Source organism: Branchiostoma floridae, chromosome 11 (assembly GCF_000003815.2).
Source record: "Branchiostoma floridae strain S238N-H82 chromosome 11, Bfl_VNyyK, whole genome shotgun sequence".
NCBI classification, from domain to species: domain Eukaryota; kingdom Metazoa; phylum Chordata; class Leptocardii; order Amphioxiformes; family Branchiostomatidae; genus Branchiostoma; species Branchiostoma floridae.
Window position 1 is genome coordinate 3383649 of NC_049989.1, and position 22721 is coordinate 3406369.

General features: G+C 39.3%; 2 protein-coding genes across 7 annotated transcripts; one reads left to right on the top strand and one right to left on the bottom strand.

The window, feature by feature from the left end:
* Positions 1-32: 32 nt before the first annotated feature.
* Positions 33-13217, bottom strand: LOC118425737 (phosphatidylinositol transfer protein beta isoform-like). 6 transcript variants are annotated; one of them, XM_035834797.1, is made up of 12 exons: positions 13072-13217; positions 12724-12754; positions 8232-8380; positions 7718-7809; positions 7313-7320; positions 6965-7039; positions 6514-6672; positions 5895-5912; positions 4351-4443; positions 3361-3483; positions 2641-2702; positions 33-2079 (listed from the first exon to the last, which is right to left on the bottom strand). In XM_035834797.1, exons 1-11 carry the CDS (start codon positions 13089-13091, stop codon positions 2658-2660), a joined length of 813 nt encoding a protein of 270 aa, XP_035690690.1. In that variant the 5' UTR covers positions 13092-13217; the 3' UTR covers positions 33-2079; positions 2641-2657. The 6 variants fall into 6 exon arrangements, with proteins under 6 accessions (XP_035690690.1, XP_035690688.1, XP_035690694.1 ...); XM_035834795.1 differs by lacking the exon at positions 4351-4443 and adding an exon at positions 4940-5032 and having other exon boundaries at positions 13072-13216; XM_035834801.1 differs by lacking the exon at positions 5895-5912.
* A 4326-nt stretch (positions 13218-17543) lies between these two features.
* Positions 17544-20090, top strand: LOC118425702 (tripartite motif-containing protein 2-like). Its single transcript, XM_035834742.1, has 2 exons — positions 17544-17656; positions 17791-20090. Exon 2 carries the CDS (start codon positions 18038-18040, stop codon positions 19844-19846), a length of 1809 nt encoding a protein of 602 aa, XP_035690635.1. The 5' UTR covers positions 17544-17656; positions 17791-18037; the 3' UTR covers positions 19847-20090.
* Positions 20091-22721: the final 2631 nt, after the last annotated feature.

Here is a 22721-nt window from a genome sequence, read left to right on the forward strand (position 1 = left end):
TTCAGCATGCCAAAGACAAAAAAATCAATCACTGATATTGAAACACCTTTTATTACTCTTGACTCATCAGACTAGTCAGTATAGACATTTCTGTAAAGGCAGGTGCCTCTTATTGGACCACTCAAATCACACAAAAACCAGTGTCTATTCACAGATGATATGCATGAATGCATAGCCACAGAACTGTGCATGCTCAGAGGCTTTCAAAGGTCACATGAACAATATTGTAGCACCCAAACTTTTCATGAAAGAAATCTGTGCTGCGTATGTGTCACTGGGACAATTTGCTAACGCTTTAAATGTTGAATTTTGCTTGGCAGGGTTACAGGGTGCCCAAGCACAAAGACAGACTAACAGGTCTATTTGCACATCTTTTCTAATTATCAAGTAAGTCAAAAGTTTCATAAAAGAAATTATCCCCTCCAGAAACATTGATGCTATACAAGCATACACTGCGATCCACATGCCTGCTCAACTACACATCAACTATCTTCACAAGTACAATCAAAATAGACATTTCTAGCCGAGAGAAATTCAGACAGGGAATCTGCAATGTTATCCTTAGTGCCCCATGGACTCTCCCATTTGCTATTTAATCTCAATCAGACTACAAGAAGCAGGCAATTGCTAAGGGGCACCTTGCTAGGCTATGCACAGACACACAAATGTAAGGCCTATCTCTAAGACTCGCAGACATACATGAACCAGTAGATGTTGGGATCTTTCTGTGCTCCTAGGTGATAACTGCAGTGTAATAGAGTGCAGTACTGTAGCTTATGTCTACAACAAGGAACACGTCACAGGTAATCGTAATTCTTCAAATCACAGTAAGACGGAAGCTACCGCCGGTATCTTTTTTTTTCTTCCATCCAACTGGAATATGTTTCCTGGGGACACACTTTACAGGCACTCTGTTACTCTGCATAGCCTTCAGGTTTGCATGCATCAGGTGGTCTTAATGGAAGTAGTTAGACACAGTTGGGCATACAAAGTGACACATATTTAGTAGTTCATGTAGTTCTGAGTTTTACCATGAATAAATTACAACTAGTAAAACCCCATTCCACCTTTTCGATCTGTGGCTTCATAACAATCTGATCTTTTACAGAGAGCATAGGATTATCTAATGTGAGCATCACATAAAAAGGTACTGTAGTACTGTAGTCTCCTATATGATTGACAGAGCTGGTAAATTTAAACACACAAATAAACTGAAATACAGAGTTTTGTTCCAGATTATACACTCCTTTACATTTGTAGACAATTACACTTAATGTTATACAAGATTTGGAAGCAATACAATTAAACATAGCCTGGCATTCATCTATTTCCAGCTTTGTCTTAGAAAGATAATGAGCATAGTGAAGATGGATACCAGGCTACAACAGTGAACAGTAACAAGCTCCGGACATTAAAGCAAGTACTAGAAGTTTTTAATCACAAAATATATATATTAGTCAACTTAGCTGTATATCCTTCCCAACTATTAATCAACAGTCCCTGACAACTTCCCTGTTATCACGCCCTCTTGGGGGCACTAAAGAATTAATAATATCAATCTGTACTTTTTCAGGTTCGAACTAAGTTTGTTTCACAGTACATAACAACAGACTGGTTGTATAGGAAATCAGAGAAAATCTACTGTATCAAGTATATGGTAGCATCCCAAGCCCCTTATCACTTCCTACAGTTATCAAATATCACTTAATGCTGTGTTCATTTTCTCATAGTTAAAATCTCTGATATGGGCCATGCCTATTTTGATGGGGACACCAAAGAAAAAGAAACAACCTCACAGTACCAGTAAATCAGTTGTAACATTCACAGCAGTAACAGTTACAGTTTTTGTTACCGAGATTGGGGCACCTACATCATTTGTTTATTTACAAGGACTCTAACCCTTTGTGATATCTAGGTTAGCAGTGGGAGGATAACTAAAATGGCCGTTCATCAGGTCAGACCAAATCTAGAGGGTAGCTATGAGGGATAGCCCGCTGCACGTGGCATGGCTGGGTGGTCCGTGTGGAGGTAAGGGGGTTACGTCTCCCTCGTACCGCGCACCTCTCCTTCTTTTCTTTGCTGTAAAACAAGAAGAAAAAAGCCGTGTTAACCAGACATCAAGACCCTCAACTTTGATTGAATAACTGCTCATGATACTGTAAATTTCTTTACTTTTGCAGTGGTTTTATTTTTGAAGGACAGGGAGATTTTCACAGTGGTTTAGATTCTGTAGTCATACAAGGAAACATGTTTGCAGTGTAACAAATTCACGGTAGGGAGGTCCCTGCAAATATTAAAACCACCACAAAAGTTTCAAGATTTACAGTAGTTGCTCATGATATATACTTAAAACTGATGCTTTGTCTTTCTAGCAGTTCAAGTGTGGTAGTCTGAAAGGCACCATAGCAAATCTACCTATCCTATGTACTTGACCTTCAGATCATAAAACTTTTATGGTAACAATCCCAAGGAACAGCTTCAGCTAAAGTAGCCCAAACAGCCAGCCACTTGTAGCTTATAACCTTAAACCAGCAACAGAATACCTGGTCACTACATCAAAGAACATGCGAAGTGAAAAAAGAACAAAAACATTGATGCAGTGCCCAAAACGTGCAACCAGCTTATCATACAAAAACTGACCACTTTTGTGGGATACTTTATTCCTCGAACGTGTGGCCACGTTTCTCTTCTTCAGCGCGTTGCTAGGAGAAAAAAGTACACAGCATGCTATCACCACTAACAGAGAACAAAACCATGCAAAAAAAAACAAAATATGACATTGATCCCTAGCCTGAGCGGGAGCCAGTCAGTTTAATGGAGCAAAATTTAGTTATATTAGCTATACTATTAGCCTTTGTTAATTATCTTCCATTTGAAATGAAAGCCTGATTAAATTTCTGTTAAAGAGAATCACCAGTTTACATAAATTATAGAATCTGGAGCCATACCAAAGTTTAAGTTCAGCAACAAAGGTGTTGTGTACCATAGGAGAGCAGTTTAAAGTTACTTTTTAAGAATATATCAAATAAAAAGTTGCCCTCCTTTCCTCAACTTTTAGATTTAAAAAAACATTGAATTGAGCACATTTGCCCTGAAATGTTAGAGTTTTCTACACAGCTCAGAGGGGAATGGGCTAAGATACTTTTCAAAGAATTGAACATTTCAACTAAAAATTTTGTCCACTATTGCCCAAATAAGGATAAACATGAATTGACAACTTTCTCCTTGTCTGTCGGGCGCTTAGCCTGTGTTTACACAATCTCTCGCTGGCTGGGGTTAATGACCCCCTCCCCGGGCGGCAGCAATACTATAGGGCCGGCCGCTAGGAGCGTGATTTTAGACAAGCTATCGGGCGCTCACCTTGTCCAACTCCAGCTTGGTCTCGTCCTCCAGCCGGCGAATGTCCTCCATTGTCAGACCGTGCCACTCGTCCAGCCAGCAGAACAGCTGGCGGTGGAAGTTGGTGAAAATCCGGCGCTCCGACTGGCAAACACAGAAGGTCACGTGTTGGGAATAACATAGTCTTGGAGTTGAGAACACTAATTTCTTGCTAATTCGGACTGAACACATGCATGTTCCTGCATGCATTCAATTGTACATGTTTTTTTTCTTCATGCATTTCAAATTTCTATTGAACACAACCATTACTATTAACTGTGCATCAATGGGAAGGGGAGGTGCAAATGGTATGATGGGGTATACAAGTACTCCAGACAAATACAGCAAAAATATCAGGTTTCAATCTTTCTTGATGGCTCAGAGTTGAAGGACTTCACTATAACTTACAAAAACCAAGTCAGGCAGAAAAAAGTCTTTTATGCGTAACACTTCATCTTAAAATGAATACCATTGGCACTGCAAGAAGCTCCATCATTGTAGAAATTTGTAAATTTTCTAACTTTTGCATTTTATACCAAAGGAACATTTTTTTAAGCTGGTAAACTTGTCCAATTAATAAAATCTTCCCTCAGCACTTTGTCCTTTCTGTGCAAGAATGCACACCACACTGTCCAGCACAATACATCACGAAGAATAGACCAAATCCTCACAACAGAAACACGCAAGAGAGCAGAGAGACTTGAGAAGATGCCCAATAAGCAAAATTTGTTTCCCTGATGTGTCTTAGTTCAAAGGTGGAGGGTATTACCATCTGACCTTTAAACTATAACATCTTGAGGTCAGGGGTTAAAAGGAAGAAAATCTTCTCAACAAAAAGCACATCCAGGATCAAAACACTGCAAAACAATGGAGGGTTAGAAGCTTGGTTAGCCGTGCAGGACAGGACGATTTTACGATGAAGGCCTACGGCACAAAGGAAGGGGGTCCGGTATTGCCACATGCACCTCTCACCTTCTGGATAAAGTGCTCTACTGCAGTTTGCAGCCCCCACCACTTGAACTCTATAGTAACTAACTTGTATGCACACATGAGGGCCTCTTTCTCCTGAAATAACAGGGCCACAGGTAAGTACATGGGACAGACACCAATTCACCCCTCTGGGAAACAGTTTGTGAACCACACATGAAATGGAAAGCTGTACCATTTTTTAAACCTTGTGATTTTGTAGACCTTTTTCTACCGCCAATAGGTATTGTTTATCTTGGCGTGTCTACACTCAATTCCACACCATAGGCACGTTGGCAAGAAGTTAGGTCAAAGGTTCCAAGATATGCTATCAAAGGCTATCTCTTTTCCTTTCAACAAATTCCTGCTTTATGCATGTCTGTTGCCTTATATGTGAGCCAATGGGAAAAGCATAAAAGGGAATCAGCAAGAAATTCACAATTATGAATTAAACAAGAAACTCGCCAAAAAACATTTCACTGAGGTATGAGACCTTCAATTTTTTTTACTCCTGCTTTCCATTTCATGTACAAGGTATCTGCACAAACCATTGCCATAGAAGGGGGTACACGTGGACATCACCATCTCCACTTACCTTCTGAATGAACCTTTCCACTGCAGTTTGAAGCCCAAACCACTTGAATTCAACAGTTACTAACTTGTAGGCACACATCTGCGCCTTGTCTGCCTGTAAACAAAAGTTGTGTTTTATACTGTGTTCAATTCTGCAGGGCGCCTCTTTCTTAGCACTTTCATGACATCCAGAATCTTCCACAACCACATTTATGAGAAGCTGTGACAAAGAACAAGAATTTCTATCTAAAATGCATACAGCCTTCTCTGTATTTCATTTTCAAGATGAGTCATAGGAAAACCATTTAAGCTCAATGGCGACAATGACATTCCACATGCCAATCTGTGAATATCTGGATGCATGAAAATGCTTGCTATAAAGTATAAAAGAGATTGGAAATTAATAGTAGTAATTGGACTTTTAAATGATTTCTTTATTTTGAAAAGCAAAGATAAATGCAGTGTTTAAAGATACTTCTAAAGCAGCAAACTACTTAGATTTTCTATAAAGTACAGTGTGAAAGTTTGAGCAGTAAAGCAAGAAATGTAATTTTCATATCACCATTGTTTGTTCCGTGCTACAGCACCTCAAAGAGACACCCTGCAGCTTTTCTCTTGATAAGGTTGGCTTGCATCAAATTTGCTTTTTTTGTTTTTCAATGTATTAATTATCTTGAATTAACAAGAGTACAAATTTTCTCCACCAGTAGTTCTTTCAGATTGTGTGTTATCAAAAATTTGACTATTTTTGCTATTAGAATTTTGTACCAAATATACAGCAACTGCAGACTGTTAGAAAATATTTATCTGAGCTTAAGTGAATTTGCATATTCACAGCCTTTTAAGCCTCTCTTCACTTATTCCCACATTCTACAAGCAGTTATCAGTATTTGGAAGCCAGAGAGCAACAGCTAAGTGTACTGCAGCTTGTGTGAATGTATATTTTGTTTGTAAAAGGCTGAAGCAGCAGCAGTTACCTCCTTCCCCAGCTGCTTCTGTAAAAAGGAGCAACAAAGAACAAGATGTACCGACACCACAAAATCAGCACCAAGGACAGACAACATGCACTATATACAGTGTAGAATTTATCTATGTGGGCACGTCATCTTGTACACACTTCATCTTGTATTTGAAAATGCTGTAAACTATCAAAATTGGGCATATGATATAGTTCATAAATTTTATTTACACCTTGCAGCAAACACAATAAGAATTAATGGGATAATACTTATTAATGGGATAATACTCATTGCAACACTTGTAAGACATGACAACAATTCATCTGCAGAAGTCAAGGGGAAACCTGGCCACCAATTTAAGTATTTTTGTTTCCTTAGGTACCTTTTTGGAACAAAGCAAATTTTAACAGATGCCATCTTATCTTAGAAACGTCAAAATGGTTAACCTCCTTGAAAATACATGAAGGGTATAATATCTTTTAATAAGAGGGACTATAATGTTATAAGATTTCAATGGCTTAAAGATCAACAAATATTATTAAAGGTGTAAAAAATTCTCTAACTGATGATATATCACAAGGAAATGTTTCCAATAGCTAGTCCACTACAACAGGTTGAGAAACAAAGCAGGACTTACTATCCAGTCCCCCTTGAGTGGCCCCCTGCCAGTCTTGAAGGAGTGGTACACAGAGGGGTCCTCCTTAGGGTTGTAATCTCTCCTGTCCACCGGGTCATTTCCAATGTCAATGTCCACCTTCTCCACGTTTCTCCACACTTCAGGCGGGACCTTGTGGGGCTGGGAGCAAAACAAAACACAAGTTGCACAAGATGAGATTTTCAACCTTTCAGAATGCCTAAACTACATTTTACCTTAAATATATGTACAGTTTAACAAATAAAACATTGTAAATTTGTTGTTTACCTCGCAAATGAAGTATAACACAAAGGAATTTGCCCCATTTTTAAAAAGCCATTTAGAATACCCCTAATTTGCAAACAGTTCTGATCCAGACCGTGCTTAAAACATGTACAACTTTGACATATTACCCACAATAAATCATATCTCGATGAGATTGCACAGTACTTACATTATCTAGGTTCAACTCTTTTTTGTGCCATGTCTCAATCCTCAGCTCGAAACCCTCTTTCATGTAGTCCGGATTCTGCAAAAAATTAGAAGACAACATCTCAGTACTTAATCTTCTTGAAATAAGCACACATGCAAAATCATTTTAACCACAAAACTTCACAATAAAATTGCATGGTAGACTTTACTCCCACTGTATAGTTATAAACATTACAATTAATCATCACCACAACTGGACACAACATAATTAAGTTTGTTGGCAAAGCAATGCATCAGTCAAAAATTACAGGACAACAAAGTCAAAATCTTGTCAACAATATTGAATGAACTCAATTTCAAGGGTACTTACTGTGATGACTGTTGGTGAAGGCAGACAGGGCATGAAAAAGCAAGAAAGGCACAATTAGTTTTTTTAAAAAGGTTAGAATTTGAACACAAATCTTCTGTCTCTCTTCTCATCTCAAAGCAGAGGTGTTACTAGTGCCATTACATCAGGTATTAAAAATACCTTCATTCTTAAAGAATCATTCTACTTGTGTATGGTACACTGTATATTCAAGACATGCTGGTGCTGTGTTCAGCTTTAAGGTCTTCCATCTTACTATTGACCTTTGGTATGTTGTAACTTGTATGTCAAATTCACTGTTCATAGAATGACCAATATAGTTAGGTAAGTACTGACCATAGACTATACAATGATTTTAAAAATAAGGTGTATTGTCTGCCACGTTAGAAAGGAAAGAAGCATACTCACTGGTCCTACAGTAGGGATAAGCATTCCACGCCTTCTCGTGCATTTCTAATGATCCCTTAGGTGCTAACTTAGATATCCACTTGGGAACTTTACTGTAGGGATAGAAACAAACAATAATGTCAGTAAACAAGACAACTAACCCGACCTCTTTCACTGAATAACAGGAATGTCAGACTCTATTGTTTGTAGATATACAATCTTTTAAAACAAAATAAATAAATGGGCACTGTATTTGAGAAAAAGATGCCTAAAGTTGCCCACTGGACTTGAAAAAAGAAAGCCATGCTTTTCTAAAATCTAATTTTGTTCCCTTTTGTTATATAGACATACTGTAAACAAAGCTTTAAAATGGTCTTTTTGACCCAAGTTTATTTCTCTAACATAAACATATTACAACTAAATAGGTCTTTCAGTGTACTATACAGGTCTTCCAGTGTATATCAAACAAAATCTCCAGCCCTGACAAAATACAGGCTGACATGTGGAATCTTCCTGCCTGGTGGACAGAACCTACCTTTTCAGATGGTAGATCTTGTGAGTGTATTGCCCCTTCCCCATCTCCTCATTCTCAAAGGGCTCGTTGACGAGTACCTCCACACCCTCGCCACCTCCTGTTTCATTCTTGCTTGCCTCAGCGACAGACCATAGCTGGCCGACCTGGTACTGAACACGGATAATATTCAACATGTCATTCTCGTGTAGAACTTAAAGTTTGTTCCTGTGCAACTATGACACCTTCACAATTTCAGGGGATTGTCAAAGCACAGATTGATGCTGTAGGATTCTATTCTACACTGTGCATAATCTTCATCATAACTTTTCATGCTCAAAGTCTGACAAGTCTTAAATCTATGAACTAGATCTTTCATCTAACTGCAACTAACAAATGGGATTTAATGATTACATGAGATTACTGCTATTACATCAGACCTGCCCATCAAACACACACGCGTAGGAAATTGTCTCCTTTTCATTAAGATCTAACTCAAACAAAGGTGTCACTGATCCGACAACATGAAGGACTGACTTTGATTGATGAACAATTCACAAAAATTGTGAACAGGCAAATTACAGTTCCTACAGAACTGATGATAAATGAGGTATGACAGTCACAGTGAGTGTGATATATGACCTTCATTAAAGTAGTAAGTGACTAAGGCAATAGCATCTTGATTAACTGTTTGAGTCTCTGTTATATGTTTTATGTAATGTTATACTTCTTCTGTGCACATTGTGCTTCTGTGAATATTGTTCTGTTCAGTGCTTTTTCTGCATATTTACACAGTGTAAGTGCAATATTACAATGGAGCTACTGTAGCTACTGTTCTAAATACAGTGTATTCTACTGATATAAGAGAAAATACACTTTATCAAAGTTTATGCAGATTATGCAGCTTCATATGACAGACCTCCTTTTGTGACCATACTAGACAAACAAATGTAATTTGCACAGTTGCTTGTTTGATATAGTATTCTGAGTAGTCAGTCACTAGTTCAACTTTATTTTCTTGGCAAAATTCGAGTTTTGCGATGCACAAATTTAAGGATGTTATCCATGTAATCAGTGCTGCCTAACCATTTACCACAGATAACAAACTGTAAATAGGAAGACATGCTGGTCTCTATCATTTTAAGTATCAATTATAAATTCTTCACAACAGAGTGATCACAATCTGGTCTAACAGATGTTCCTAATCATGGACAACATTTTCATGCTACATAAAACTGATCACAAGACACACAAGTATGTCTACAATTATACACTAGTTTTACTGTAGTATTCAACAGAAACAATTAGCAATCCTAAACCAGGCTGTTTTCAAGTAACCATTTTTTAATTTGTGATGAGCATATTTGTCTAGTATTACTTGTCTAATATGCATTAGAATTAAGACTATATTTTTTTGGCAACATTTCTTCACAATGCATAAACTCTCTAAATGTCCAATTCATTGAATTTTTCTAAATCATACTCATATACTTCTTTTTCATGAAAATGTTGCATGTGAAAAATAATTGGGTTTCTGTACACTGTACACTTGTACATATAACTGTGATGCCAGAATTCAAGACATTATTTTCAACAAGAGCATCTCGTATCTGGTTTCTGTACAGCTATGACCCGTACAGCATCCTCCATTTCAAGCAAATGACTTCTTTATAAAGGTGCTGAATTCCAGTTAGTACCAATGACCTTGGAATGGTCCAAAAATCAATATGGTGACAGGAGCAGTGGTGGGATAATGTTAAACAGGATGGACATGGAAAATTTGTGAATGGGATAATGATTCTAAAGATGCTGACTCAAATTTTCAACTTTCAAAGCCCCGGATTTTTAAAAACGTGAGCAATACATTCACGTAGCATGTCTTGTGTAGAAGGTTGAAGAAGGTCAGATTATTACGCACATGCATGGCAGCATGAGCCATGATGGATAACTCAAGAGGGAGTCGCTGCGTCACAAACATCATGGCGAGATCTACAACCTACCACTTGTTAGTTTATTACTACAATTTACTACTTTCATTTACTTTTGAGAGAACTTCAAGCATCCTTCAGGTGACATATATGACTTGGATAACATCAGGGATGATCTTGCAGATACAGAAACCATTCTACTGCATCAGCTACCATCATGTTCTCAAAACTTATAAAAATCACATTGTGGATTCTCTTGAAACTGCCAGGAATGCTTTTTGAATACACTTTACTGTCTCTTTCACCAAGCACAAGAACTACCTGCCACCCAAAGTCATGTCACAATGTCATGAACACAAGATATAACAACCAGAAGTTTCACTGCAGTACCGAGGAAAGCTGCCAGGGGGCCCAAAACATTTCCAGTTTTTGCCACAGCCTACCAGCACAACAAATATGAAACCAATCCATCTAGCCATTCTTGGGGTATTCTGGTGGCCAAAAAATGCAAACACACAGACAAACACTGTAAAAACAACCTCCATTTTTTGTGGAGGTCGGCAATCAAGAAAAACATTTCTCAGCAGTTCCAGACTTGAGATCAAAGAAAGCTATGGGCTGGAGGTCTATCAACTCCAGTGTGTTGCAAATGAAGCATTTCCCTGGTCTAATATAGTAATAACACAGGTGGTAGCAGCTGGGCATTTGCGAAAATAACCATCAATCTCCAATATAGTGTGACCTTCATGCTTAGCGCTAATAACAACACACAAAGAAACTGATGAATGAGGTCAATTGTCAGTTGCACACATTACCAGAGGACTATATACGTTTTTACAGTCTAAAAAGAATAGTACACAGAGTGGATAATAAACACATTCACATAAATCAAACATAACAAATCTTAATTACGTATATGTACGGCAGTTTTTCTTTTTCTAAATGTAATAAAACTTGGTGTTTAATGATATCCAGCCATATGAAATTAGTTAAGTTCTCTGGCAAATCAAGCCTTCCCACGACAGCATGAGTATCTGTTGTTAAAAAATATTGTCTGTTCACTCTTCAAGGCAAGGAAATGTTTCCTTCTTGTTCCAAGGATACACTTTCTTAATCTCTCTAAATGATGTTAGACTTAGACTTAGCTATTCTATCTTTTCTAAATAGGGGGGGGGGGGGGGCAAAAACAAGGGCTAGAACTTAGAAGGTCCTGACTAAGGTTAGCAAGCATATATGGAACCAGAGGCATCCTTGACGGAAGTAGGTAACCAGGGCCCAATTTGTCTCTGTAGGTGATGGGAAGGTAGTTTCATGTATTACTTTTTTCATTTAACTTGACTTATATGATAGGCCAAAAATGCACAAAATTAGACATGTCACAATGTTCTTGCCATTATCAATTTTGAGATTTTCCAGTTTTAACAATTTTTATATAATTCCAAAATTGAATATATTAAAGCCATGACTAGAACTATATCATATCAACTGTGGCCAACAGGATTACAATAGTAAGTTACATTTTTTTTCTTTCATACTACATCAGCATCATAAGGAAGCAACCCTGGAGAAATCCTTAAAATCACTTGTCAGCAGTTATCAAAGGACAACAATGTACGAGTATTTAAATGTCTTGACGACCTGTCCTCCAGAAATCCGGGGAAGAGGATTTCCACAAACACCCACTCAAAAGAAATTTTATTCCCCAGGCCTTTTGGAATAATACTAATTTACTAACAAACTGGCTCAAACATTCCACATGTGTCACAGTATTATAGCACACTGTGCAGTGGTTAGTAACCCTGTTTCTGGACCAGAAGGATAGAGTTTGAATACCAATTTCACTGTCATAACCCTAATAACTCTTAATATGCACCTTAAGGTTGTAGGTTTATGTCCTTTAGAGGACATAGCATAAGCAATCAGTTTCATGCCCAAGGGTAAGGCCAATATCAAGGACGTATATTGTATATAGTGTCCTTGCTAAGGACATTCATACCTTTACGGAATCCCCTATATACCCCTCATATAGAAGGGTGCGTGATATATGGGCTCAAATAATCAGTTCCATATCCAGCTTGTACAAACCAACTTAGCGTACAAAACTGCGGGTGCTAATTAACAATTAACACCTGTGATTCCTTAATCATCAGCCAAAGGCCCGTTATCATCTACTGGAACACAGTGTATGCAGATCAAGGGTCACCTTGTGGTAACACCTGCACAATCATTCATCATATCCAACTATTACATGCCATGATTTCCATCCTCTAGCTATAATATTCTGCCACAATTAGGACTGACACATAATGACGTTTCCATTAATTAACTCTCTGTTTCCAATTAAATTGAATTATCCTATTTCTTCATTGACACCTGCACCCCTAGTGTTATATGGACTAAAATAGTATGATACCATCCGACCACAATGGTTCAAAGTCCAAAGATAAAGATATCACGATTTGGTGGGAGGGGGGCGACGATGAAACATACAATAGCGAACATTACATGGAGTGGAAATTTTGACGAGAAAGTTCCCGATTATCGGAAGGAAAAGTGACTTTTCTATACTGTGAAAGAACATGACTTACCTCTGGAACGGTGATCGGTAGATAAACACGGCTGTAAAGCAGGGGAAAAGTTAAAGATTTAGTTCAAAAACTGTGGCAAGAGAAAACTGAGCACTAAAACGTGATGTCGTGGTACAATTTTGTCCTAGATACCGTCACATAACATACGAGCCGACATAGGTGTGAATCGGAACGGAAGCGAAACACATCCCTCAAAACACGTCTCAATTTCTCACAAAATTCTACACCCCAGCCGGCACACGAAGGGGTAATGATCATTGGGAAATGCTGTGTGAACTATAGCCCGAAATAGTAGCCGGTAAAAGACTAGAAAGGGGAAGAAATGTGGAGTTAAAGTCCAATACTCACAACTCTCTGATCAACACCATCTTGACTAGTCTCACATGGGGCGGGACGCCGGGTATGACGTCATGTGGGTCACGCAATCCCCGGATGTCGGACCTCCAAGAACATCATAGGTTGTACCATAATCAAATAGGGGTACTTAAAATAAACATAAAATAAAACGTATGATAAACAATTTTATATGAACATAACTATTTCACGAAGCCTTTGTTGAGACAATATAAAAATGATATTTACAGACGTTTTTTTCATGAAGTCAATTTCCTTTCAGCTAAATTGATTGATTCCATTTTACTTCCCCCTTTCAGATATAACGTTGAAAGGTCTGAATGACTCAGTACTTGCGCGGGTGTGGTTGCGTCATGCAAGATGCTCGCGTCACTTTCTTCTCTTTTCTATATACTCCTTGTTCAAACCCCACGACCCATGACTTCCTTATTAGGAGGATTTCGATGGGAAGAAACACCCAACATCAGAAAACGGCAGATGATCTTTTGTAAAGGCCATGTCCTCACGAAACGATTTGTTTTATGTTCCGCTTTACCCATGGGGGACGTCAGATTCTTGGTCAGATCAAGGACGTTCAATATGCGGTCAGATGATCCGGGCCTCAGGCGCTAGGGTTTTAAGGTTTTTCCACTTCAGCAGATGTTAGAAATATCAAACATGCGGCTTTGTAAGATCCACACCAGAGAGAATTTGACCCTGGGAAGTCCCGACAAGCTATACATAATTCACCGTTAATCTTAAAAACCGGTCCACTTTGACTTTATTGACGATGAGACAAGACACTCTATCTATTATATAAAGTCCACCTTAAACGTTCGGTAAATTATTAGTGAAGCGCAATTGGTCGTTATGATTCTGCGTAGCGCGTTATTTGTTATCCAGAGTTCATTGCTAAGCGACATTGGCATCTTCGCTTTGAAACGTATTTGAATGTTCCGGTTGTGTCGCTAGTTTTACCAAGGACTTTATATTAGTTTTATCCGAATAGAGACTGAACCAGAATCAGGCACCGAGGACAATATTATGTTTTTCAATTTACCGTTAAGCGTTGCCGGCATTGTTATGCGCCCCGACCGCAAACTTAGACCACCGTGTCGTCCGAAAGTTTTGTGGATAGTATAAATCCTGGCCACTGACTATCCCCCAACCCAACCTCTGTTAGGAGAAGAGGCATCCACCCTTCGGAGTTCCCTTTACTCCATTCATCGTGAATATATAGTGTGGGTCATTGCCTCACACCGTTCTGATCCTTTTTCACGAACGGGTTTTGCCGCAAACGATCAAGTCTGCTGAAATCATCTACTTCACTCGGACTGAATGAAGAGAACGGCTTGCAAGCTTGCAGCACCCGTCCTACTTTGTCCTGCATAGAACCGTGTGAGGGGGATCGGAGTCTGCGATACGGACTAAAGGAAGAGATATATATATATATTTTTTTTTTTTTATTCACATTTCTTTAAAGAGGATGAGACGGAAAGCAGACCCTGCTTATCGAGGTCTTCTCCTCATGTACATAAACAAAATAAGGACACACATACAGGACTACAAAACGCTAAATAACAAAGGCAAGAGATAATGATAACGACATGAAATAAAACAACAAGGAATCAAATAACAAAGTGACGTGTAGCTGGCATACAAACTTAGAAGTAATCAAATAAGGTTATAAATCAACTTAAACAACCTGTCTATTGAACACAAGACATAACTACATGAAAATAAACAAGGAATCAAACAACAGAGTGACATATGGCTGATAAACAAACTTAGAAATAATCAAATAAGGTTCAGCTAAAACGATCTGTCTGTTTGATGAACTTAAATACAACATCAAATAAATGAAGAGATATATATTTGCTAATGAGAATGCTTTCTTTCAATATGTCCCTCAGGGTAGAGATTGCGATTTGGCATAATCATTCATCTAATAGTATTCTACCGGTCAGAGATTCCCATCATCAAAATGTTAGGAATGTCATACAGTGGTCTCCCATTTCAAATCAAACTATCAAACTATTGATATAAGTTAGAAATTTGAAATTCCTACCTTTAAACCAGACTCTAATCGGTATCTTTATCGAAGTCAAGAAGATATCCAAACGGACACTACAGTTCGCCATCCGTTGTTGCACCACGTGGTCAACTTTAAAAAGTATAGGTTCGATCATCGTACAAATCACGACTTGACTACGTTTCTTCCCTAATACTTGTCAGCACTCCAGGTATGGCGATGTCCGGCGTGTACAAAGGGCGTAAGTCTATTCTAACAGTAACACGATTATCGTTGGCATGTGTAACGTGGATCATCCGGCCGCTCAAAAGCAATTGCTTAAATCCTTAATGAAGGAGTTTGGTCATAAACGCGTACGTGCTTGACCCTATACATCAAATAAGAAGATCAATGCTTTACGTATAAGTGCATCTACTAGATCTGGTCTTAACCACCAACTTGGGGACCACCCTGTACAAAAAAAGGCTTCTCTACCAGGCTTATGCTCAAATTGCCATTGGCATTGGCTAACATCTGTAGTACATAACATTGTCGCTAGAAGCACACTGTACCATTCTCTGATCTGACAAGCCTGGTACATAAAGGTATTAAAGCCCTGATTGGTGCAGTTTCGGAGTTACGCAATGTTGCATGATTCAACCAGAGAGAACACAACTAAACGAGGACTGGATTATTTACTTTATTTCATTTGGATAGTAATAATAGATTCACAATTTGCCATTTGTTTAAAAAATGGGCTATCGGGTATGCTAGCCATATTTTACCAATGGTAGATTGACGAATTAAGTTTTGCCAAAAATGGGTTTAAGTTGGTTTGTCTTATAAGCCCTCGCGCGTTATTGTAAAAATCTCAGGGTTGCGATTTTCTTTATTTTTGGCTTCAATAATCCTATGTGTAATTTCTTTCCGATAATGTCAGCCATTTTCATAATTAAACTATAGGTGATGGGTTGAATTTCAGGTCAAAATTCCATTTTTTTTTCATATTTTTTTTACGTGAAAAATCTTTCCCATACCGGCGGCTTTTCTGCTTCAGATGTATTTCCTGGAAGAGACTGGCTCTCGACTTGAGGGTGCGCAGCCGCAAATTGAGACCCCAAATAAGCTGGGTGTGCACCGTTCAGACGCTAAAAAGCAGTTACTCAACCAACTGGACATGATTTTTGGAAACGGCCAGACGTTTCAGACAGCCATCCGGCGTCTTTAGTCAGTTACACTGAAATCTTGCTGGAGAGATTTATCATATCTTAGCTGTGAATTGATATGCAAAAGAGATCTAGTTATAGAACAGGTTTATCCTAACTATGAATTGATATGTATCTTACTTCCTGGATGTCTAACCTTCATCGGCGTGGCTTTAAATGAATTGCCTCCTTTTTATCTAAACATGTCTTATCGTTCACTTGTGGATACGATTTGAATGTCGTTGTTTTTTCAATGTAATTTCATGTTATAGGCATAAAAGTTACTGGGCGATTAATTTTACATGATTAATTTTATAAACATCATCATTGTCATTGATCACAATCAGACGGACGACTTTGGCATATGTCATTGTCGTACGATCAGAAATTTCCTAACGGTCAACGGGACCCCTTGTTCGAGTTATATGCGACATTATGCTATATGCAACGGTTTTGCGGCAGCCATTTTTGAGAAGGTCGAAGATCTAAGCAATAAAGTACAAAAAAATTACATCTACATCTACACCTACACAAAACTAGACAAAAACTAGCGTTTGGCACAGCTTCTAGGGAGAAAGATTTAAAACGTGAACTCAGTTCAAAGATGAACATTTTATCGTATACAATCAACCTAAAAAAAAGAGCATCACGCGGATATGCCCTAGCACTACGGCTGGGTACCGGTACGTATACCGTACAGGTACAAAACCGTTGTTTTTTTTCTTCAGGAAAACCGGACCTGTTAAAAGATTCGATACATCGGATGGTGGACCTATTAGAAAAAGAAGAGGTTGATCGGCAGAAATTCACAAGTTTGGGTATTACAGATTGAAGAAAATAACAAGAGCTAAGTACTAAAGTAGACTAACTGTTACAGTTCATTGTAGTCTCTACCAAGTTTTACAGTCAATCGTATAGTGGCAGTTAACCTTGTAAAACGCCAGTGGGACTCAAACAGTCCACCGTCAAACAGATTTCTTTGTAGCGAAGCGGTATTGTGCATTCACTAGTTTCACAATCTAAATAAGGTCCAGGTTCAATTTTCTGTACCGGTACCCACCCCAACCTTTAGTAGCACTGATCGATATTTGCCCCCAGGACTGTATTAAAGTAACGGGGGCAACCCAATTGACGCAGCCGCAGAAGGCACAATTCGTATTTTAGCATATATATTTCGACTTGTAGCAGGAAAATGCTATATTTCAAATTGGTGAGACAGTGTAGGGTGCAGAGTTTCAGATTTGTAATAAGGCAAAAAAAACAAGGTTTTTGTTCATTCTTTTAGACCTGTGCTGACCCCTAACTTCAAGTGGTGAGTCCCTAAATTGACGTCATGCAGAAGCCAAGATGGCGGTATATTTGAGCTGCGACAAGTTTTGCTCAGGTTGGCATTTTTTAATTTGATCAGACTTTTGGACTCTTGTGATAGCTGGCTGCTGTGTTGTTATGACCTAGAATGTTCACGGATGATTTTATGACACCATGAACTTGCCTATTTTTACGTTATCGTCTATACAGATTTCCATTGGTGCCCACATGTACAGGCTTGTGTGCCCGCAAGACAAAGCAACAGCCAATAGCGAAGACAAAAAACAAGCGTGCAAAAGTCATTCACGTTTAACGGTTGCCCCAGGTTACGTGACATCAACCTTCTGAAACTACTTCCAAGAACTATCGCAATCAAGTTTCACATCGGTAACGCGTTGAAGAGTTTGACACAGTACAAGACGTTACCGGATTCTTTTGAAAAAATTCTGATAAAGCCATGGCGAGCAACATTAAAAAGTCCGCTGACTTTGACGAGCAGAACCTGGAGGCATCTGATTCTGAAGGTGGCAGCTTTCAGCCCAAAGCCTTCTGCCCAAAGCACGAAGACCAAATCTTAACTTTCTACTGTGATCCTTGTCAGACTTTGGTCTGTGTCTCCTGTACGGTTGTCGAGCACCGACCAGGCGATAAGCACAATCCTGTAGAAATCAGCTCCATCGCTGTGAAAAAGAAAGAAGAACTACAAAAACAAAAAGCAAAAGTCAAACCGCGAGAAAAATTTGTTCGGGCTGCACTGAATGAAGTCAAGATGGGATTATCTGAGTTGTCAACATCGGCAGACACAGCGATTGAACAGGCCACAGCATATTTTGATCATCTGATGGCCATGCTTCAAGACAGAAAAGAAGAAGTCATCACAGAAATTGACTCACGCCGCAAGGAGGCTGGAAAATGCATGGAAACCCAGATAGAAGTGATAGAGTTTGAATTGGCAGGATTGAAAAGCGCGGCTGAGTTCTGTAAACAATCCTTGGAACACGGCAGTGACGTGCACGTCATCGAAGCCGAGGGTCAAGCTCGACAGAGGGTGGAAGAGCTGCTGGCAATGCCAACCGACCTGACAGCCAGACCGAGTCAAGTTGTGTTCTCGGAGGGGATGGCTGTGGCGGACTTCAGAGATGATGTGGCCAGGGCAGGGTGTGTACAAGTACAACACACAGGGAGAGTTGATGCATCCAAATGTGTAGTTAAAAGAAAACCAGCCGTTGTTGCGTTTTCAAGCATCGCTCTACTCTATACGATTGGGAAAAACGGGCATCGTTGTTCTGTCGATAAAGATGATGTCACAGCCACCCTGACGGACCCCTTGGGCCAAGCGATACCAACACAGCTACAGGAGACAGGCATGGGATTGTGGGAAATCTCCTACACACCTGAGGTCACAGGAAACCATAAGTTAGAGGTCAAGATCAATGGCCGGTCTTTGACAATGTACCCGTATGACGTCAGAGTGCAGAGTAGTCACGCCCCAGTTGTAACCATTGGAACATGGGGGCTTTGCAATCCAACAGATATAGCAGTGAGCATCAATGGTGAAATTGCAGTGGTGGAGGCAGGGTTGCGACGAATTAAGACATTCAACACAAATGGTGATTCTTGTCGGTGTTTCCTAGTAGATGGTAAGTGCCCATGGGGTATTGATATTGACTCCAATAGACAGTTTGTTGTGACATTCCTTAGCACTGGCCAAGCGATCAGGGTATACTCACATGATACAATACTTTTCAAGACCTTAAGACTTGACTGTTTACGGAATCCGACTGGAGTTGCAGTTCTGAAGGACGGCCGCATGGTGGTGGCGGACAAGCAGCAGAAGTCATGTCTCCTCCTGAAGCCTGATGGGAGCTTCATCCGGGAGATTGGCAAGGGGCAGTTACAGTACCCATGGTTCATAGCAGTGGATGAGTCACGTGATCGGTTCTATGTAACCGATTGCCGGGCTCATAAAGTGTTTGTGTTTGACCTTGAGGGAAAGCTGAAGTTCAGTTTTGGTAAACAGGGTCAGAATGAGGGAGAGCTCGAATGCCCAACAGGGATAAGAGTAGATCCGGCAGGTAACATCATTGTAATAAACCGTGATAACGGCCATCTGCAGGTATTTGACCCTGACGGCATGTACCAGAGAACTGTGGCCACAGTGAAGAGAGGATGCCACCAGGGAATTGCGCTGACACCTGATGGATACCTAGCTGTTGTGTGTTCTCATCGCCAATGGGGCTGTATCGAATTGTATAGGTACAAGTAGCTTTACGTATGTGATCTTGTTCATGCTATAAGCTATCAACTAAGTACTACATCATAAGAATTTTGCCACATTGTACCTCAGAGTCTACTATAGGCACTGAGCTTTAGTAAGCAATGTTAACTTCCAGCAAGAATAAGAAATGTTCAAAAGCCTTTGTAGTTTTTGCGAATAAGTCTTTCAGTTTTATGATGTTTCCAATGTTACAACACAGAATATGGAGTAATAAACAAGTAGACAATGAGCTATCTCTCAAAAACATTTTTCAATTATGTCCACTTAACTAAATGGGGTTTTAGCATTCTGAGGGAAAATGATATCCGACATTTATATCTTATAACACAGATATGATACAAAGGCTCACCCTTCAGTACATACACAATATTAACAATGGACCATTGTAGCCGAACACTACTCTCCAAGCAGAGGTTAGGCTCCGGCTGTGTTTTTAATGTTTTTTTAGTCGTTTTTATCAGGCTTTCTATTTTGTATTTTATCTTGCTGTGTCAAAACCTAACTTTGGCTGGCGGACTTCAAGAAAAATGACAAAATAGAAAGCCCGATAAAAACGGCTGTAAAAAACAGCCGGAGTCTAACCTCTGCTTGGAGAGTAGCCGAACACCATAAGCCCGGTGCGGGTCAGTCTTCCAAAGACCTACCCGAATGCCAAATATCGCCACAATCCATCCACAGCTTCTACGTTATTTCTAGCCAAATATGTTACGCTGGCAGAACCTTTGTCTTTGCTAATTGGTGACTTCAAATTCTACATTTACCTCACAACAAGCATTGCTAAAGTCATAGTTCAAACTTCACGTTCAAAAAGTTTCTGTTCACTTCGCATCGGTCACATATCCGTCTGGAGAAGCGTCACCTACATTCACGTATACACCATCATACTGTACGCAATGAAAAGTTTAGGATATACGTATGACACGTGGACATCACCATCCATCCGTTTTCACACACCTTTGGCCTTCCACTCAACTGTTCATTGGTAAGACTAAGAGTCTGCCAGAGAAGCCCGACTTTCACCCAGGAAACACTGTTTACCCTAATATCTGCGAGTCACTTCGATATGTGACACTCTGTGCAGTTAAATATCATCAGTTAGGACGGTTGTTTAGTTGAACCCCCCATTGATGAATGTTCCCCTGTCTTGTTACTATTAAACTTGAAAGTACTACCGTACATGTCAGCTTTAAACTCCAAACACATCTTCTATATATACTAGTATATAGTTCCTCCGGCAGTTGAGCCTCGGATCAAAGTAGATACTCGGCAGTCCCGAACGAAACCTCCGGAAAGGCAAATCATCCTCTTAACTGAAGTACGTCCAATATGCAGATCCCTTGCTAAAGCCAACGACGTTATAACGTCCTTGCTAAAATGTTGAAAAGGACATATCTACAATTGTCTTAAATTTTTGCTGCTTGACGACAACTGTGGCGTCAGAACTGGTTGATGACTTGCTTGTATTTGATTGGTGGCCACAAACAATACGCGGATTGTATTGGCTGTGACGTTCTATCACATTGTTGTAGTATTGTTCACCCACTACGCTTCGAACAACGTAAGCGTTGTTATTGTAGACCAAAAGCTAGCACGCGGAACAGACGGTCGGAAAAGGTAATCAAGTCCCCGAATGTTAGCACCGTCTAGTCAATATTTGACAAGCATATGGAGTCCCACCCTGTAGTCTTCAACTACAAAGCACTGGACCATCCACAAAGGCCAACATCACAGGCTGATGCTCAACTGAAGGAGCGCCCGTGAGTGAACGACAACGTTGTAGAACGCCCAGTTTAACTACAATCATGAATATCTACGTCACAGAAGATAAGTAGGGAATTGTTTGTGAACTGAGACGTTCCTAGGCAATGTGTATACCAAGTCCACCGGAGACTTTTAGAGTAGAGTGGAGTGGAGTAGGTCAGGTACTAGCTGGCTAGGTAGGAGCTTTTGGTCAGTTTGGGTCGCTCATTCAGTTGATCATCATCATGCCTACTCTCCAAGCAGAGGTTGAGTCGCGTAGCTAGATATAGTAGTAGTCGGAAAAATTATACAGGAGCTTTTGTGTAATTTTTGGGATTAATAATATATTTATTTGAGTGAACTTGTGGTTGGGGAGAAGATGTTGGGCTTTTTGAAGAGGGAAGTGGGTTGTAATTGTAGGTGAAGATTTCAATAGGAGAGGATTAAATTTGCGGAGTTTATAAGGATGTAATCGGGGTGTTTGGAGAATTAATTTTGGTTATGAATAAATATTTGAGATAAAATATTGATTAAATATGGTGGAAATTAGGAAAAATTTTTTTGATATGATTTTTGGAAAATTTTAGTTTTTGATAAGGAAATTTAGGGAAAATTTGAGTTTTAGTTTTGTTTTTTGGTTGGAAATGTTGAAATAAGAAAACAAATGTTTAAAATGATTTTTGTTAAAAATTTTGAGAAATATTAAAGGTTTTAGAGGAGATAGTTTGTTTTTTAGGATGGTGTGTGGAAAAATTAAAAAAAACCACAAAAAGAAAGTTAAAAAAAAAAAAATAAATCGAAAAAAAAAAAACACTAAAAAAAAAAGAAAGGAAAAAAAAAAAAAACAAAACAATGTAAAAAAAGCAGGGGGGTCCGTACAGACAACAATACGAACTACTACTATATCTACGCGACTCAACCTCTGCTTGGAGAGTACATCATGGCTTTGTGGATGGGCCAGTGGTTTGTAGTACTAGGTGAAGACTTGACTTGAAGACGTTAACATTTGGGGCCGTTATCACCTCTGTAGGCCGACTGTTCCGCCATCTAGCTTTTGGTATGCAGTGAGATATTCACGGTGAGATATTTCATCAGATATGTAGAGATGTGTGTTGAACTTTTT

Excerpts from the sequence above, each read along its gene's own strand:
- LOC118425737 (XM_035834797.1), bottom strand. The coding sequence starts at position 13,091 with ATGGTGTTGATCAGAGAGTT. Across the intron at positions 6,673-6,964 it reads AAGAGTTGAACCTAGATAAT|CCCCACAAGGTCCCGCCTGA; the intron begins GTAAGTACTGTG and ends TTTTGCTCCCAG. Across the intron at positions 3,484-4,350 it reads TAGAGCACTTTATCCAGAAG|TCGGAGCGCCGGATTTTCAC; the intron begins GTGAGAGGTGCA and ends TGTGTTTGCCAG.
- LOC118425702 (XM_035834742.1), top strand. The coding sequence starts at position 18,038 with ATGGCGAGCAACATTAAAAAGTCCGCTGACTTTGACGAGCAGAACCTG.